Source organism: Protobothrops mucrosquamatus, unplaced genomic scaffold, assembly GCF_001527695.2.
Source record: "Protobothrops mucrosquamatus isolate PMUCROS unplaced genomic scaffold, P.Mucros_1.0 scaffold5988, whole genome shotgun sequence".
Lineage (NCBI taxonomy): Eukaryota > Metazoa > Chordata > Lepidosauria > Squamata > Viperidae > Protobothrops > Protobothrops mucrosquamatus.
In genome coordinates, this window is record NW_015391827.1 from 6,507 (window position 1) to 20,584 (window position 14,078).

The window sequence follows — 14,078 nt, forward strand, 5'->3', positions numbered from 1 at the left end:
ACGAATGATCTCCCCCAGCGGCTTCACATAAATATTGAACAGGAGTGGAGAGAGGACCGACCCTTGTGGCACCCCACAAGTTAGGGGCCTTGGGGTCGACCTCTGTCCCCCTGCCAATACAGACTGCGTACGATCGGTGAGGAAGGAGGAGAACCACCGCATAACCGTGCCTCCCACTCCCAACCCACCCAAACGCCACTATATAATGAGTGATTCTGGTTTTTATAAAGTATTTTTTCTTAGTTCTGATTATTTACAAGACCCATTTAATGAATAAAATAATAGGTCATCTTCCAGGTTTGGTAATTATAAACAATGATCTGTAATATACTTTGGATCTTGTCATCATGAAACAGAAAAGAGACAATCTTCTTATTAGCAGTTACAAGTAAATTTCTAATTAAATCTACAGTATACATGTCTCTCTCTATGGTTGCAACATACACACACTCCTTAACTTAGGACCATAGGTTTAGTGACTGTTCAAAGTTATGACAAAAAGATGTTAGTTGTTGAGACTTTGGAAAAGGTGCAGAGAAGATCAACTAAGATGATTAAAGGGCTGGAGACTAAAACATATTAAGAATGGTTGTAGGATTTGGGTTTTGCTGGTCTAGCAAAAAGAAGGACTGAGGGGATATGATAGCAGTATTCTAGTATTTGAGGGGCTGCCATAAAGAAGAGGGGTCATCTTATTTTCCAAAGCACCAGAGGGCAGGACAAGAAATGATGGATGGAAACTAATCAAGGAGAGAAAGAAACTGGAATTAAAGATAAACTTCCTAACAATGAGAACAATTAACCTATGGAACAGCTCGCATTCAGAAGTTTGGGTGTGCCAACACTGGAGATTTTTAAGAAGAGATTGGACAATTACTTGTCAGAAATGGTATAATGATAGGAAAATGTGGGTTAGACCACTATATGGATTTATAACTGACTCACCAACCATACTCAATGTGTAATCCTAAGTGGAACTGCATTTACATGGAAGGAAGTATGCAGTAGGTCACCCCAAGGCTTTGTCGTAGAACTAGTACTCTTGAGTATCTTCGTCAATAATTTAAACAAGCGGATAGAAGGGAAACTCATCAAATCTGCTGATGACACCAAGCTGGAAGGAATAGCCAACACTGCAGAAGATAGACGGAAGATACAAAAAAATCTTGACAGACTCAAACACTGGGCCCTATCTAACAAAATGAAATTTGGTCATGAGAAAAGTAAGGTTCTACACTTAGGAAGAAAAACCAAATGCACAGATATAGAATAGGTGGTACTTGGCTCAACAGTAGTAACTGTGAAAGGGATCCTGGAGCCCTAGTGGACAATCATTTGAATATGAGCCAGCAGTATGATGTAGTTGCCAAAAAAACCCAATGCAGTCTAGGACTGCATTAACAGAAGGATAGAATAAAGGTCACGTGAAGTGTTAATACTACTTTATAATGCCTTGGTATCACCACACATGGAATATTGCATCCAGTTTTGTTCACCACGATATAAAGAAAATGTTGAAACTCTAAAAAGAGTGCTGAGAAGACCAACAAGGATGATTAGGGGACTAAGGGGTAAAACATACTGTGTGAAGAATAGTTGCAGGAATTGTGTATGTCTAATTTAATGAAAAGAAGGATTAGGGATGACATGATATCTCTATTCCACTATCTAAGGGGCTCTTACAGAGAAGAGAGAGTCAAGCTATTCTCCAAAACACCTGAAGGCAGGACCAGAAGCAATGGGAGGAAATTAATCAAGGAGAGGGAACCTAGAAGCAAAGAAAAAAGTTCCTGACCATTAGAATAATTAATCAGTGGAATAAATTACCTCTGGGAGTTGTGGGTGCTCCATCACTGAAGGTTTTTTCAAAGAGATTGGGCAACCATTTGTCTGGAATAGTATAGGGTTTCCTGCTTGAGCAGAGGTTTGGACTAGAAGACCTCCAAGGTCCCTTCCAATTCTGTTATTCTATTATTCCTAACTCTAACTGGGATCAAGGAAACCACCTTAAGGTTAACTAGGGGATTTAATAGAATTCATACAAAAGGTGACCATCTTGATCTCTCCTTCAAGCTCTTGGAGGGAATTTGGGATTGGTCTTTAAAAAAAAAAGATGCCAGATGAACTGTCAATCAGAATAAGCAAGTATCAAGCATGGGGTTTTTATGTATATCCATATTTTAGAAAAGAATAAGGAACCCCTAGAATATCACCCTCAGTGTCTCGTTTCCTACAGAGATACTTTTGGAGAACATAGAGATTTCAGCCATGAATATTTGGTTTGGGAAGAATTTTACAGAAATAATAATATATCATTCTTTTATGTGATATGTCCTTTAAAAACTAATGATGTGGTTATCTTCAGTGGTGTAATGTGGAAGTGAAATAATTGCTCTCCAAACCCAGGAGGTTCCATTTGGAAGAGGTGACTATTCATGGGCAATTAAGCTAAATGACTATTATTGATGTTTCATTACACAGCTCCAACAGTTTTCCACAAAATACTGAGACACAATTCAAAAGTCAGTCTGGAAGAGGTTATAAAAAACCATTCAGGACTGCAGTTGAGGAAAAAGAGGCAGGCAGGTTCTTGTCCCTTTGGACTCTGGTAGTGAATTCCATTTACTAGAATGTGCTTTTCCAGCAATTGTCTGGATCATTGGTCTGATACTTGGTAAACCAGCGTCAAAGAATCTTTTGGAGTCTTAAGGATCCCTAACTGTATTATTGGATATGTTTTTGTGGATCAAGTTAACTATAGTAATACAATAGTTACTTCATAATGGTCTTTTTTGATGAATATGATCCAGATCATTAGAGTCATTGTGTACATTTTTGGGATATGATAATGATTGGCTGGCTGCTGAATCAGTGTTCCTAGATTTTGTAGTAGATGGGAAATTGTCTCACCATTTGCAGTGGTGGGATTCTAGACAGTAAGATATAAGTCTCCTCTAGAGAAAATGTTGAGGGAAGTGATCATACTGTGGTTGATGGTTGACATGAAGTGCCAAATAGATGCCACATCTTGCCCCAGAAGTGATCCTTCTCATCTCCTTCATGAATGGTATCAACCAGGAAACCTTCTTATTGGTGGGATCACAGCTCAGACTATATATGTACTTGATGAACATTACTTTGAAGAACATCCTTCACAGAAGTCATTTATGCCACCTCTGTAAGAAATTTCCTTTTCCTTTTCCTTCATTTCTGAAAAAAAAAATAGGCTCAAGGGTGCTTTTGTAAATTAAGCAGAGTAAAGTGCAAGGTTTCACACCAGCTCTTTACCAGTTTTAGTTGTAATCAAAGTTCCTGACAATATTATATCCAGATCCTTTGTAATAGCAATGTGGGAAGACCATTGTTATTGTGAAGAGTTAATGACATATTTTGATATCTCCTTCATACTAAGAAAAGCCTCCAAGTTCAGCTAGCCTCCTTCTTTACTCATCTTGCTAAAGGTGGAGGGGATTTTTACACAGCTTCAAAGCTTCTCTTGCGATGGAAGTCTCAGACTTATGATTCCCATCCTGGAGTCATGTGCCACTCAATCAAGGTCAGATAATGCAGTTTCCTGCCATAGAAGGCAATGAGGTCTGATGCTTGGTTTTGATAAAAACTGCAGGATTGTGGAGGGGAGCTTCTGCCTGAAACTTAGCAGTAGGTATTGTGGAAACTATCTACCGATGGGGTATCTCTGTTGTTCTTACTAAGGACCTCCTGGCAGCTTATAAGAGAATTGAATATTATCTTGCTTGATATACTTTTTATGTTATACTTTTCTATCTGTTTTAGCAAAAAAAAATAGTTACTATTGTTTTAGCTAATTATTGTTATTACCTTGTTATTAAGTATGTTGTTGATATTGTTATTATTGCTTCCTTGAATATATTTTACTTGCATCTTTCTCTTTATCTCACTTATCCCTCCATTATGTTTATAGAGTGGTTTTAAAATTGTATCAGCATTCCCTGAGTTTGGCATTTGCTGTGGAACAAATCAACTCAAATCCAAGACTTTTGTCTAATGTTACTTTGGGATTTTTCATCTCTGACAACTATTTTGATGCCCGGCTGACTTACCATTCCACTTTGGAACTGCTCTTCCGATCTGATCAGTTGGTTTTCAACTACAGATGTGATATCAAGGATAATCTCCTTTTGGCCATTATTGGAGGATTTGGTGCTGATATCTCATTCTTCATGTCAGATATCACAAGTCTTTACAAAATCCCACAGGTAAAACATATATATTGGCATGTATGAAAACCCATCCATGTGGCAAAATTATAGGGAATTGGAAATGATCATTTATCAAGTAGGGGTTAAATTCTACTTGAATGATGCATAAAAAGTCATGATGAAAGTTGGGAGCTAGAATTGAGCCATATTTGATGCATTACATTGCAGAAGGTGAGAATTTACAGTCCTGATCTTGGTGTAAATTAAAGGGAACGGGAAGCAATTGTTTTTCAAGTAGGGGTTAGATTGTATTTTAATAATGCAGCAAAAGGGTGCGATAAAATTTAGGAGTTGCATTTAAGCCTTTGGAAATAGAGAACAGAAGTTGAGAACTTAAGCTGCTCATCTAGTTGCAGGTTGACTGTGATTGTGTCCATCAAACTCTCTCAGCCAAATCTACAGGGCTGCATATGTCCTCTTATGTGCCTGAAGAGAAAGCAGGATGTGAATTTAACAGAGATAAATAAATACCATTCCATTTATTTACCATTTAATCTATAGCGATCATAATGATGCAAGATTACAATTGGACATGGAAGTTCATGCAATAAAAGACCTTGGGAAAAAGGTATCTGTGGGTTATAGAAAAAAAATACATTTCTGAGGTTAGTTGAGGTATACCAACCATAAGAACCAAGTGTACATTGTATTTTAGCTCGCCTATGGCTCTTTTGCTCCAAAGAAGCATGGGACAAAGATGGCTGCTTCCTTTTACCGCATGGCTCCCAATGAAAGCCTTCAGATTGTGGGGATTATCCATTTGCTGAAGTACTTTGGATGGATATGGGTTGGTCTTTTAATTATGGATGATGACAGTGGAGACAATTTTCTCCAAGCCTTGGACCCACTTCTTTCTGAGAACAGAATCTGTTCTGCCTTTGTGGAGAGAATGCCCAAACAAGTATTTTTTTTTATGTTTCAAAATCAAATAGTGGAAAGGATATATGTTTTTTTGTTGGATACCAAAATAAATGCATTCATCTTCTATGGGGACAGCACAACACTGATCCTTCTGCTAATGTTCTTTAAATATTACAACAGTTGGAAAGAAGTGGGAAAAATATGGATCCTAAGTGCTCAAATGGATTTAATGTTAACAAGCTTTCATCGACCCTCAGATCTGCAATTGTTCGATGGAGCAATTTCCTTTGATATTCACTCCAATGAATTGCCAGGATTCAGTGAATTCCTTGGGGCCATCAAACCATTCCAGACCCAACGAGATAGTTTGTTGAAAGAATTCTGGGAGCAAGCCTTTGATTGTTTTTTTTCAGAGAGCAATAAACTGGAAGAAAGTAGTGAAGCATGTACTGGGAAGGAAGATCTAAAAAAACTTCCTGCAAATTTATTTGAAATGACTGGCCACAGCTACAGTATCTACAATGCAGCATGTGCTTTAGCACATGCTGTTCATCGCATGAACTTACTTATATCTAAATACAAAAGAATAAAAGAGAGTAGAAGGAATGAACTTCGAGATCAAGAAACATGGAAGGTAATAACTTGTGAATTAAAGACTTTTTGTAAGGTCTTGCCTCAGCTATTCACTCAAGAAAGCAGAACTCCTGAAGTAAGCAACATTTCAAAAGGAACTTTTACTGAGAGATAGTGATTGCAGAGAAAGCAGGCAGGATTTAAAATTCTCACGCGAAAACTTTAGGTTAAATCCCATTCATCAAAACCCATCCTAACCACCCAGTCCTATAGAGAGCCAATCCAGAAGTTCAAAGTGTTGTGGGAACTCCTGAGAAGGTGATAGGAAGTTTTTCTCTTGTGCGGTGATCTTGGTTCTCCAGAGCCGCGACAAAGGAGATGGCGCCAAGCTCATCCCTCATCCCTCCGATTCCCCAGAAGATACATCAAAGCAAAAGAGAAACAAAGCAAAATGGACCCATCACAGAAAAGCCCCAAGGTTCCCCCCTTCCACCAGGATGGCAGTGTCCCAAGCGGGATCTATGGGGACCTGACACTTTTATTTCCACGAGCAGATTTGTATCATTTAAAGCTATACTGAGTATCCTACTGATTCTCAATTTATTGAGGAAGTAGTGATGTATACAAGACCTGTGGAAACTGACTTATTCACTTCTGTAAAGAGGTTGAAGCTAATGGGAGACACGATGACAGTCTACCAGTCTACCCTTCAGGTGAAGGGCTGTCACCTGAAAGAGATTGTGGGTTTATTCCCCATAACAACTCAGTGAACCACAAATAGTTTTCTACTTCTATAAGTCCACTGTTCTTTCTCTACTTTGACTAAGAGAAAAACTACAGTTTCTACTGACAAAAGATACATCCAATAGGTTGGTTGAAATAGGATATCAGAATAATAGAATAGAAAGGGACCTTGAATGGCCTTTTCCAAATCCCCGCTCAAGCAGAAGACCCTATACCATTTCAGACAAATGGCTGTCCAATCTCTTCTTGAAAGCCTCCAGTGATGGAGCTCGTACAGCTTCTGGAGGCATGTTGTTCTACTGATTTCTCCTTAGTTCTAGATTGGTTCTCTCCTTGATTAGTTTCCCTCCATTGCTTCCTATCCTGCCTTCAGGTGCTTTGCAGAATAGGTTGACCCCTCTTCTTTCTGGTAGCCACTCAAATATTAGAACACTACTTTTATTAAACTAGACATACCCAATTCCTGCAAACATTCTTAATATGTTTTAGCCTCCAACTCCCTAATAATCTTTGTTGCTCTTCTCTGCATTCTTTAAAGAGTGATAAAATGAAAAAAATACTGGCTTCTCAATCTTTGATAGAATCCAGCTCTGGAAGAGATGTTAAGCCATGACATAACTTATTTTGTTTTTGATTCTAGTTATCTGGATTGCACATGTCCACTACCAGGCACAATGATGTCAGTATGATCACAGGTGCCCCAGTTTTGTCTATCCAGTGGAAGCCCATAATAAAGAGTTGAGAATATAATAAAACTTTAGACAAGTGATCAGAAATTTGAGAAAGTGGACTAAGAAATGTTGTATATCCAACTTTACTGTGGTTCACACAGCAAAGCTTTTGAGTTAGTTGTATGAAAGCTGTCTTGAATGCATTTTGGTCAATATAAAAGGGGGGGGGGAAATAACATTGTCATAGGTGTATACTATAGGATCCCCAACCAAACAGAGGAAATAAATGAACTTTTTGATAGTCAGCTAACTAGGGTGTGTAGGAAGCACATCACAATAGTAATGGGGGACTTTAATTACCCTGACATCAACTGGGAGACCAACTCTGTACCAAGTGGAAGATCAAACAGATTCCTGACAAACCTAGCAGACAACTTTGTCCCCAAAAAGTAGAGAAGGGAAATAGGGGATTAGCCATATTGGATCTAATCCTCACTAACAGAGATGAAATGATAGAAGGTGTTGAAGACACAGGAACCTTGGGGGGAAGTGATCATGCAATATTGGAATTAAACATTATGGCAGCACAAGCAATAGAACACAGTCAAACTAGAGTCTTGGCCTTTAAGAGAGCTAATTTCAACATACTTAGAAAGAGCTTGGGAAGGATTCCATGGATGAAAATTCTCAAGGGGAAAACAACTCAAGAAGCTTGGGAAATTTTGAAAAGTGAGATAATAAAAGCTCAGTCTAGTACAATACCAACAAAAAAGAAAAATAACAGCTTCAAAAGAAACCAGCATGGCTGCATAAAGAACTCTCTGATACATTGAAAGATAAAAAGGACTATAGAAAGTGGAAAGAGGGGCACATAACTAAGGCAGAATATCAGCAAATAGCTGGAGCCTGCAAAGATGAGGAACGCTAAGACTCAAAATAAACTAAGGCTTGTGACCAAAGTAAAAAACAACAACAAAAAAAGCTTCTTTCAACATGTAAAAAACAAGAAAAAAGTTAAGGAAATGATTGGTCCATTAGTGGATGAAAGTGGCAAGAAGGTGACAAGCAACAGGGAGAAAGCAGAACTATTTAACTCATTTTTTTTTTTGCATCTGTCTTCACACAAAGGGAAAAAACAGTCCAACCTATCAAAAAGAGTACCATAAAAAACAGGTTAGAAACACAACATAAGATAAGCAAGAAAATGGTAAGTGAGCATCTGTCCAGCCTAGACGAGTTCAAATCACCAGGACCAGATGGATTACACTCCAAGGTTCTCAAGGAACTGGCAGATGTGATCTCAGAACCACTGAACTATATTTTTCAAAGATCCTGGAGCACAAAGTAATTACCAGAGGACTGGAAAAGAGCTGATGTAGTTCCCATCTTCAAATAAGGGAAAACAATGGATCCAGGAAACTACAGACCTATCAGCATGACCTCAATACCTAGGAAGATTCTGGAAAAGATAATCAAACAACGGATCAGCAAACACCTAGAGGCAAACAAAGCCATTACTAAAAGCCAACATGGGTTTGTCAAAAACAGATCATGCCATACAAATCTTATTGAATTCTTTGACCAAGTGACAAAATTAGTGGACCAGAGGAATGCTGTGGATATAATTTACTTGGACCTTAGAAAGGCATTTGATAAAGTAGATCACAACATGCTATTTGATAATATAGAAAAATGTGGGTTAGACAGCATCACCACCAGATGGATTTGAAACTGGCTGACCGGCCATACTCAGCGTGTGGTCCTCAATGGAACTGCATTTACATGGAGGGAAGTGTGTAGTGGGGTGGCCCAGGGCTCTGTTCTGGGCCCAGTGCTCTTCAACATCTCCATCAATTATCCGGACGAGGGGGTAGATGGGGAACTCATCAAATTTGCAGACGACAACAAGCTGGCAGGAATAGCCAACACTCCAGAAGACAGGCTTAAGATACAGGAGGATCTGGACAGACTTAAACACTGGGCGCTATCTAACAAAATGAAATTCAATGGTGAAAAAAATAATGTTCCACATTTAGGCAAAAAAAACCAAACGTACAGGTATAGTGGGTTAGACCACTATATGGATTTGTAGCTGATTCACCAACCACACTCAATATGTAGTCCTAAGTGGAACTGCATTTACATGGAAGGAAGTATGCAGTAGGGTACCTCAAGGTTCTGTCGTGCAACTAGTACTCTTGAATATCTTCATCAATAATTTAAACAAGGGATAGAAGGGAAACTCATCAAATCTGCTGATGCTACCAAGCTGGAAGGAATAGCCAACATTGCAGAAGAAAGATGCAAGATACAAAAAAATCTTGACAGACTCAAACATTGGGCCTTACCTAACAAAATGAAGTTCAGTCATGAGAAAAGTAAGGTTCTACATTTATGGAAAAAAACCAAATGCACAGATATAGAATAGGTGGTACTTTGCTCAATAGTAGTAACTGTGAAAGGGATCTCTGAGTCCTAGTGGACAATCACTGAAATATGAGCCAGCAGTGTGCTGCAGCTGCCAAAAAAGCCAATACAGTGCTAGGCTGCATTAATAGAGGGATAGAATCAAGATCACGTGAAGTATTAATACCACTTTACAATGCCTTGGTAAGGCCACACTTGGAATACTTCATCCAGTTTTGGTCACCACAATGTAAAAAAGATGTTGGGACTCTAGAAAGAGTACAGAGAAGAGCAACAAAGATGATTAGGGGACTGGAGATTAAAACATATAAAGAACGGTTGCTGGAATTGGGTATGTCTAGTTTAATGAAAAGAAGGATTAGGGGTGACATGATAGCAGTATTCCAATATCTCAGGGGTTGTGACAAAGAAGAGGGAGTCAAGCTATTCTCCAAAGCGCCTGAAGGCAGGACAAGAAGCAATGGATGGAAACTAATCAAGGCGAGAAGCAACCTAGAACTAAGGAGAATCTTCCTGACAGTTAGAACAATTAACCAGTGGAACAACCTGCCTCCAGAAGCGATAAATGCTCCAACACTGGAAGTTTTTAAGAGGAGACTGGACAGCCATTTGTCTGTAATGGTATAGGGTTTCCTGCCTGAGCAGGGGGTTGGACTTGATGGCCTCCAAGGTCCCTTCCAACTTGATGATGATGATGATGATGATGATGATGATGATGATGATGATGATGATGATGATGATGATGATTATGATTATGATTATTACAATAGTGTAAAAAGGGAATAACTGACTCCTCATGTCATGATTGGGACAAGATCATCTGAAAGCCCATCAACTAGAATGAGTAGGAGGAAAATACCCAACTTTAATCCTTGCAGCTAGTAGTCAGAGACACGTTTAAATTGGTGAATTTTTGTTTGTTGTCTGCTTGTACTAAGCTAAGTATTGAGTCTCACAGTAGGTATTTTTTAAAGTACTTTTTTCAGTTAATCCAGAGAGAGGAAGTTAGGGAATAGCTTGGAAGCAATCTTATGCAATACAGGGAGAAGTGTTAGAGAGATTTCTAGGTGGGGCAATTCATTTCATGATCCTATGACACCCGCTTCTCTATTTAAGCTTGTAGATTAGAGGCTGACCTTGCAGAATTACTGAGATCTTCCGTCCTGAATTCCATCCTGGTTTATCAACAGGTCTTGCCCCGTTCAGTGTGTAATAACCCCTGTCCTGCTGGCTATCATCAGAAAAAGAAAGAAGGCGAGACATTTTGCTGTTATGATTGTGATCCATGTTCCGATGGGAAGGTATCAAACATGTCAGGTAAATTATTTTCTATTTACTCTCTCCTCTCCTCTCCTCCCCTCCCCCTCTCTTACCCTCCCCTCCCTTCTCTGACATATTTGTGGTCAATTATTTTTATTTAGATACACAGCTTATTTGCTTCCTACAGTTATTCTAGTACAAATTCACATACTGGAAGATTTCTCAGGGTGGTTTTCATTATAATAGGTAATACTAGAGTAAGAACTGTTCAAATAATTCTTAAAATAAATAAAAAGAATGATAGAGGCCCCAAATCAATAGATAGAAACATACATCCCTAGATATCTTGGTGCCCATAGAAAATGCCAAGTTTGATCATGTGACTGAAGCCCAATCCTCTGTTTTATGTGTATGTACTATATATAACCACACTAAATTGGTAAGAATTCAGTCACAGGGATGGGCCCACCATGTTGGCTTTGGGGACACTTTAGGACACTGCTATTCATACATATCTGTGCCTAACATTTGGACATGGAAGGCTTGAAGGGATGTGATTTCAGGAGAGCTTCTGGAATATTTTCAGTATGGAAATTCAGCTTGCTGAATCTGATTATCTAATGAGCTAATCAAATGGTTTTCAAACTTAACCACTTTAAGAGATGAACCAAAATCCCAGAATTCTCCAGACAGAATTCTCAGAGTTGAAGGCCAGGCTTTATATAGTGTCTAAGTTTACAAAACACTGATTTAATCTAAATTATATATTTTATTTTGTGCTCCATGTTAATATTCCTCTCTCTTATTTGTAGATATGATTGCTTGTTCTGAATGTCCAGAAGATCAATATTCAAGTAAGGATAAAGTTCAATGCATCCCCAAAATTATAACTTTTCTAACCTTTGATGAACCTTTAGGGATCAGTTTAATGGTAGTTGCTTTTTTATTTTCAGTCATTATCATGCTCATACTTGGAATATTTATTAAGTATAAGGACACCTCTATTGTTAAAGCTAACAACAAGGATCTCACCTACACTCTCCTCATCTCCCTTCTGCTTTGCTTCCTCTGCTCTTTTCTCTTCCTTGGAAAACCTTTCAAACTGATTTGCTTCATCAGACAATCTGTGCTTGGCATTATCTTCTCTGTTGCCATTTCTTCTATATTGGCCAAAACTATCATGGTCATTGGAGCATTCATGGCTATCAAACCAGGGTCTGGCATGAGAAAATGGTTGGGGAAAAGACTGTCCATCTTAATTATTTTTTCTGGCTCCTTCATTCAAGCAGGCATTTGTCTGGCATGGATGATCACCTCTCCCCCTTTTCCAGAACTTAACTTGAAATCAATGATTAAAGAGATCATAGCAGAATGTAATGAAGGATCTGTTGTGATGTTTTATCTTGTCTTGGGCTATATGGGGTTTCTTTCTCTGGTCAGCTTCATGGTGGCTTTCCTAGCTAGGAACCTGCCAGACACATTCAACGAAGCCAAGTTCATCACTTTTAGCATGCTGATGTTTTGTAGTGTTTGGTTAACTTTTGTTCCAACCTATGTGAGCACCAAAGGAAAGTGTATGGTAGCTGTGGAGATCTTCTCCATCATAGCTTCTAGTGCTGGGTTATTGGGAAGTATCTTTTTCCCCAAATGCTACATTATTTTGTTGAGGCCTGACCTTAACAGCAAAGAGCAACTTGTAAAGAAGAAGCATTTCTGACTAATTATGGGTATATTTATTTCTATTGTGAAATGGAATTAGCAATCCTTTTCTAAGAATAAAAACTATGCTTGTTTATTAGCCATGGCAATTTTATTGATATTTAATTTGTATAACTCTATAGCAGTGTTTGTCAAAATCTTATGAGGTGACATGGAAAATAAAATATTTCACTGTATAATGAGTGATTCTGGTTTCAATAAAGTATTTTCTCTTATTTCTGATTATTTACAAAACTTATTTAATGAATAAAATAATAGGTCTTCTTCCAGGTTTGATAATTATAAACAATAATGTAATATCTGTAATATATTTTGGATCTTTATCATCATGAAACAGAGAAGAGAAAAAGAAAGGGAAGGAAAAAAGAAAACATTATAAACAATTTGCTTCTTAATACCAGTTACAAGTAAATTTCCATTGTAAATCTACAGTATACATTTCTCTCTGTATGGTTGCAACATAGACACATTCCTTAACTTAGGACCTGGTTGCAGGAATTGGGCATGGCCAGTCTAGAGAAAAGAAGGACTAGGGATGACATGATAGCAGTATTCCAGAATTTGAGGGGCTGCCACAAAGAGGGAGGGTCAGCTTATTTTCCAAAGCACCAGCAGTTAAGACAAAAAACAATGGATGGAAACTAATCAAGGAGAGAAGCAAACTGGAATTAAGGAGAAACTTCGTAAAAACGAGGACAATTAACCAGTGGAACAGCTTGTCTTCAGAAGTTTGGGTGCTCCCAAAGTGATTGGACAATCACTTGTCAGAAATGGTATTGGGTCTACTGCTTGAGTGAGAGTTGGACTAGAAGACCTCCAAGGTCCCTTCTAGCTTTATTCTGATTGCTTGATGGTGATGAATGAAGGGACTATAAGCCATGATCAAAATTATGGCAATTTCAGGGCCTCTGGGGAGGAGGGTCATATCACCAAAATTTGACAACGTGGCAGCCTGATCACATTTATCAACCACAGGGGTGTTTCAGCTATCTCCCCTCCAACTAACCTTTCCCTCTCCCCAATATTTTCCCCTTTTGCCCTCTTTTTTTGCTCCATTGCCTCAGCTGACCTTCAGCATCTTGTTACTTCTGCTGCTGACCCGGCATGGCTGGCCTGGGTTTCAGCTATGGAAAAAAACACTAAATAGCCTCTTTGCAAAGAGTTTCTGGGCAAGGCTGAGCACCAGGTTCCAAAAAGAAAAAAAAAATCAAAGTAAGCTTCTTGGCAGGGCTGGGAATGATTTTGGAAAAGATAATCAAGCATCAAATTGGTGAACACCTAGAGGCAAACAAAGTCATAAGCAGAAGCCAATATAGATTTATTAAAAACAGATCATGCCAGACAAATCTTATAGCATTCTTTGTCAAAATTACAAAATTAATGGACCATCAAAATGCTGTGGATATAATTTACTTGGACTTCAGTAAAGTATCTGATAAAGTTGACCTCAACCTACTACTTGATAAGATAGAAAAATGTGGGTTAGACAGGATCAACACCAAATGGATTTGTACAGTAAGTGGCTGACCAACCACACTCAACGTGTAGTCCTAAGTGGAACTGCATTTACATGGAAGGAAGT

At 38.5% G+C, this 14,078-nt stretch overlaps 1 protein-coding gene across 1 annotated transcript; it reads left to right on the forward strand.

The window, feature by feature from the left end:
• Positions 1-3,002: 3,002 nt before the first annotated feature.
• On the forward strand, positions 3,003-12,494 carry LOC107300032 (vomeronasal type-2 receptor 26-like). The gene is made up of 5 exons (XM_015829375.1): positions 3,003-3,178; positions 3,944-4,238; positions 4,897-5,736; positions 10,708-10,834; positions 11,590-12,494. The coding sequence occupies exons 1-5, from the start codon at positions 3,003-3,005 to the stop codon at positions 12,492-12,494; spliced, it is 2,343 nt and encodes a 780-aa protein (XP_015684861.1).
• Positions 12,495-14,078: the final 1,584 nt, after the last annotated feature.